Source organism: Cryptomeria japonica, chromosome 5 (genome assembly GCF_030272615.1).
Source record: "Cryptomeria japonica chromosome 5, Sugi_1.0, whole genome shotgun sequence".
In the NCBI taxonomy this organism is placed as follows: Eukaryota; Viridiplantae; Streptophyta; class Pinopsida; order Cupressales; family Cupressaceae; genus Cryptomeria; species Cryptomeria japonica.
This window is the reverse complement of record NC_081409.1, coordinates 796,826,777-796,832,939: the sequence shown is the minus strand read 5'-3', so window position 1 is coordinate 796,832,939 and position 6,163 is coordinate 796,826,777. Positions and strand designations below refer to the sequence as shown.

The following is a 6,163-nucleotide window of genomic DNA, read 5'->3' as shown; positions in this document are numbered from 1 at the left end:
AACATTGTTGGATACGTTTTTATTCTTGTATATTCAAAGATGGAGTGATTGACAACAATTTTCGAGAGTTAGATGAAATAGCATATAGCATTTTGGTAGATATTTGAGACAAAAAGTTATTTCAAGATATGTTTCCCAATGTAATAATGATATGCCCCTTACCTTTATGGATTTTTGAAAATGAAATAATAATTTTTAATTTTTAAAATCTTTATTCTCACATATTATACCCCATACTAGGAGATCTTGGGGCTTTTTTTCTTTATAGCTTTTGTTGGAGATCAAGCCAGACTTTTAGTTATCTCTTATCCATCTTTGTTAGATTATTGAAGGTCTTGAACAACATGAAAGTTTTAACGAGAGCTGAAATTATCAGCCAACAAGATTCTTTATCTTAAAGTTAAAAAACACTTAAAGACTTAACCTTATTAGAATTCCTCTTAAATAATATTAATTAAATTTAATATTAATAAAAATAAATATATTTTCAATTAAAAAATAATTTTAATAACAGAAATTGAATAAACAAATATCTACCACTAATTACCGTTATAACTAATAAAAAGATCATTTATATTATAACATCATCCTAATTTTCTCTTCGAGAGAGCTACTGTTCATACTCTAGGATCATAATGTACAATTACAGTAAATTATGCATTGTGAACCAGACCATCAGGATGAAGCCAAGAATCCAATGTCTCAACAGTGAGACGGATACTATGGCCTGTTTTCTCCTTTCAGAATCTTCATGCCCGCCAATGAAGGTAAAAGGAAAAAAAGTCAGGCTTTGGTCGGTAAAACATTACTAATGAGTAACCACACAAGTTAAGTGCCGATTGAAGAACTTGTTTCACTGGAAGTACCATAAGATCTAGCAAATGAAGATGCCTGTACCAAAAGACTATGTATGGACCTATTGAAACGACCAACTTGCCCATCATTTACAGTGATCTTCATTAATTTTCCCACAACTTCCCTCATGGTAGGCCTTCTAACTGGATTATGCTCTGCACAATGGAGTGCCAAATGAATTACACTCAAAATTTCTTCTTCAAACTCCTGGCTAGACTTCAAGTAATCATCGAGGACATCCAAAACACAGCCATCTTCCTCAGCCTTGAGAACCCCTTCCACTAATGTTAGCCCTGATTCAATGTTTGAACATGCGGGTCTCTGTCTAGTGATCAGTTCTAATAGCATGACGCCAAAACTGTACACATCTGACTTTGTGGATGGCCGCAGACGATATGCTCTTTCTGTTCAAAAGGAAACAGAACACAATTTTAGTCATGGTCTAGATATTTCAGATCCCACATTTAATTTTCCGTACAGAAGTTCTTTTGTTTGTTTGTTGGGGTGGGTGAATTTTTGTTGTTGGGAAAGCTGTAAAACTTGGTGGAGGTAGGGTGAGGAGTTGATTACCAACGGAAAGGAAGATTCAAAGGAATTTACAGGAGACTACAGGAAAAGTAATGGAATTCAAGCCAATAAAAAATCGTGTGGAAAAAATAAACATTTTATCTTGATAGATACTAATCTATTATGGGAACTTCACATAAATTATATATTTCATCGAAGCCCGATTATATGTGGCATTGAAGCTCAATAAAGGAACCATGAGATAAGTACAAGGAAACGGTAGTCATCAAGATGAATGACCGCATTTATGGCTGCTTGTTACGTAATTTGTTTGTGACTTGCTCACTGCATCATCATTTCATATTTCATATGAATAGTAGTAGTCTTCATCGATGAGAAGTCAAAATTTCAGTTTATAACAATCACAACACTAACGATTCAAAAGTAGATCATATAATAGAACTGAAACAAGCATAGAACAAACCACTCGAGTAAGACTAGTCAAGTGGCTTAAACCCAAAGGATTCCAGAGAAAACTTACAGCAGGTCTACCCACTAAATTGTTGAAGTGGAATTCCTTTCTAATTGTTCTCCCTCTTTTTACAGTCGAACTTGGATCAAAAGACTTTCATAGAGCACCTAGAAAATCTTAAACCACAAAGACTACCTGAACTTTATTTTTTCCTTAATTAAGAAAAGGCAGAGCCGCTTATGAAGGGCAAGAATCAGAACCCTCATATCCATCACACCACCCACCTATGAAGGGCAAAGTGAGAACTCTCCTGTTCATCCACACTTACCTCACCACACCACCCACCTTCATGCTGTTCTCAACTGAAGCAAAAGTTTTTTTCAAAGCAAAACCCACCTACCAATGGACAGTCTTCAATTCCATTGTTTTCCGAGAAAGACACCACTTCATTAACTCGAGGAAGAAAAGTCTCATTTTTTCCCTTCCTTCTCCATAAATTTTAGCAGAAAGTGGCCGGCCTTCTGACATTTTTGACAAACAACCGATGTAACCTCAATGCTCAGTCTACTGCACCCAATTTCCATACTTCGAGGAAAAAATGAATGAAGTCGAAAGCTCTTTACCCACATGTACATTATTACAGAATCTAGCACACAACGGTTGCTTTTCTTAAGGAAGAACCCTATTTGTCCAACAAATCAAGGACCAGCCAAGAGGGTCTTGAACAGTTCTAATGGTATGTGAAGGAATAGGAAGAAACCATAAGACATTGCCGAGATCTGAACTTGGCCAGTCAGTCTCCGCTTCCTCTTAGCCCAACTTCTGACCACATCTATGTTTGGTCTTCCACCTAAAAACTTCCCAGTAAGAGCATTCACGAGCCTAGACGATCTTTTAACAAATGAATCATGCACTTTTAACAAATGAATGCCCTTATCATCCGAGGCTAGATCCAAGGAGCAGGTCAAATCAGAAGAGAAGCAAGACTTACCTTTTAACTCATCTGTTCAGGATCTCAAACAAGCTCACTGGCTCAAAGGCTGCAACCTTTTGGATTCTTCAACACCCCTAGGAGCAGGAGATGCTAAAGAAAGCCTACCTTCTTTCTCCTCCACTGCCACCACACACAAGGCACCAGCAATACCAGAACTGTCCACACATTGCACGTTACCTACCTCATGCTAGGGAGGAGGGAACCCATCTCTAGTCTCCTATTCCCCACCACACACAGATTAACCTTCCGAACCTGCTTCCCCTACAAACACCGTAGATGGAAACAGAAAACCCTACTTCAGATTTTCAATTCAAAGATTTGTTCCTTTCATCTTCGTCTTCCGCTTCAGCATATCCCAAATCGTCCTTAAAGCCTGACCAAGGTGGGAACTCGCTCGAATTCCTGTAGACCGATTTCTCACTCTCCAGTATTTTGAATTCCAAGAGAAAATAACTCTTGATGTACGAGGCCAGTAATGTATTTTGAGGAAGGAAAGAATAATTTCTCTACCATGTAGAGCAGAAATATACTTGAAAAATACGCTCAAATCTTTGAACGCGTAAACTTTTGTTGTATTTTTCCCTCTGAGAAAGGTTTTTACATCTTTTCAAAGAAATCTTTCCAATTTTCTTCACTGTTAGTTTCTCATCACTTTTTTTTGACTTCACGAGAAATTTGTTTTTTCCCTAGCAAAAATGGGTGACAGAATGCTACTATTATCATTCGCAAATTTCTTTAATCATATGCCAAAGAATTCTGATTTCAACAGTGATTGAAATCTTTGTGAAGCAAGTTAGTTGGATTCTGAAAGAAGATATTTTTCTGACTGTTACCGAAACAATGAAAAGCCTCATTTCATATTTTAATCTGAAAATAACCATAAATACCCAACTGTTTTAATCTGAGTGATTTTGGACACCAGAGTGAAGGGTGTGAAATTGAACAGGGTAGGGTTTGAAATTGTTTAAGCTGGTTCCATGGACACTCTTTTGTGCCTAGCAAATTGATTGTAATAATGTTGGTTTTTGCTTGGCAGGTTATCTGCAGTGTTTTCCTTTCATCTGAGAGACTGTTATGTATACTTTGAAATATTCTTTCTGATGTACGAAATTTCTGATCCTTGAAAAGCATTTTTACCTTAATCGAAAACATTGACACCCCAACCATTGTCCAGAAAATGTGTGCCTATGTGAAAGTGGCATGTTACAAAGTTTGCTTTTCTACTCTACCATTATGCTCTTCTCCTCAATGTACTCTTCTACTCTAAAATTCAATTTACAATTAGCAAACTACATTACTTTAAAAGACAGGAACTTGAGGATACAACAAAGATACTCTGGAAACTCTGATCATCCAAGAATGTGAAGATGGATATTATCAAGGCAGGACAACCATAAAAAAGAATGGACTTCTGACTAACAGGCAATGTTTTCCAGGAAGGTTGGCGTAATTGTCATCAAGACTGGTATTTGCAGTTTAAATCAACTTTCAGATTGACAATAATCTAATAGAACGCCTTCTGCCCCCAACATATACAAAATTAAAAGGCTATTCTTAACCTGGAACGAAATAAGATATGCCACTCTAACAAATGACTTCATAAATAAAATGCATTAAATACATAACTACCACAAGCTAAAAGAGAGGCTACGACCTGGTTGACCCTGAAACCCTGGCCTATATTAGCACCCTGGAAAAGAGAATGCTAGTATATCAATCACAGGCTAACATCAAAAGTTGGGAGTTAAGGACCAATCTATTGCCCATGTTAGCAGGACATATACCCCCATCGACGGCCAAACAAGTTAAGAAGGGGTGTTCTTAACCCCCAGCCCTAGCAGGCAAGTTAAGAAAGGATGTTCTTAACCCCTAGCCATGATAGGCAAGTTAAGGACGTTCTTACTTCATACTATTAGAGGTCCTCAGGGACACTACTTTTGAAAGCATAGTACACACTAATCAAAAAGAAGCAAGACTGAAAAAAGCTTACCAGGTGCTGTATAGCCAATGGTCCAACTAGGCCCGCATGAACTCTCTGTCATACTTAGGTTGAATGCCTTTGCCACTCCAAAATCTGCTATGTGAGGTTCAAAGTTCTCATCCAAAAGAACATTGCTAGGTTTCAAATCACAGTGAACAACTCTGGTCCTTGATTCATGGTGCAAATAGGCTAGCCCTTGGGCCACTCCAATAGCTATATTCAACCTCTGCTTCCATTCCAAGGGACACCTGGCTTCCCCATGCAACAAATTCTCCAAGCTACCGTTTGGCATGAACTCCAAGATCAGGGCCATCTCTTGGGAATCACTAAAATACCCAAGAATTTTCAGCAGGTTCCTGTGCCTCAGCTTCCCTAGAATCTTCAACTCTGCAAAGAAATTCTTCTGTGAGAGTGTCTCTTCATCTATCTTCATCCATTTCACTGCAACAACCTTGCCATTCGGAAGAATTCCCTTGTACACGGTGCTAAATCCACCCTTGCCAATCAAATTATTTCTATTGAAATTGGCTGTTGCAGCCAGCAGCTCATTTCTGTTCATCCTCAAGTGAGGCTCATTGATTACTGGCAACAGAGGAGCTCTCACTCTGGAGTTGAATATGGCCATTTCACAACATCTTGTGTAGAGGATGATCAGTACAATAATGGTTACAATTATTGTAAATATGCCTGCAACAAGCAGAATTGCTGAAACATTACCTCTCTCTGAAAAAAGCCCATGATCACCCGAAGGCCCATGATCCATGCTATAACTCGTTTTCACCTTATTGTAATCTGAGGAATGGAATGGATTCAAATGGGTGATATGAAGAACAAAAATTAAAAAGACAAAAACTCTGTTTCAAATAACACAACTGCAATCCATTTTCAATATCATGAATTTCAGAGAAGGAAAGACACTCTACTTCAAACTTGATTGAAATGAATGGATGAATAAATTCTGATAGAAAATGGATGAGGATGGTACTAATTGTATCTCAACCTAAACGTTGAATGGAAATTGCATTAAATTAAAATCTACACTGTGAGATTGACCTTGGAAATTTCCTTGAAACTCATATTCTCTTATCTTCCAAGCATTGAATGAAAATTCCATTCAGTAAAGAGATACAAAATGAGATTAACATTTAAATGTTTCTTGAAATTCATGTTCTCTTTAGCTTGATCCAACCATGGAAATTCGATGGATTTAAAAGATACCCATTGAGATTGACGTTCAGACTTTCCATGAAATTTATATGATCTCTTTATCTCAATGCCAGTCAATGAAAATTCCATTGAATTAATGTTTAAACTTTCCTTGAAATTCATGTTCACTTTATCTTAATCCAACTTG

General features: G+C 37.3%; 1 protein-coding gene across 1 annotated transcript; it reads right to left on the bottom strand.

The window, feature by feature from the left end:
* Window positions 1-574: 574 nt before the first annotated feature.
* On the bottom strand, window positions 575-6,163 carry LOC131074476 (putative serine/threonine-protein kinase). Its single transcript, XM_058011097.2, has 2 exons — window positions 4,819-6,163; window positions 575-1,259 (listed from the first exon to the last, which is right to left on the bottom strand). Exons 1-2 carry the CDS (start codon window positions 5,570-5,572, stop codon window positions 829-831), a joined length of 1,185 nt encoding a protein of 394 aa, XP_057867080.1. The 5' UTR covers window positions 5,573-6,163; the 3' UTR covers window positions 575-828.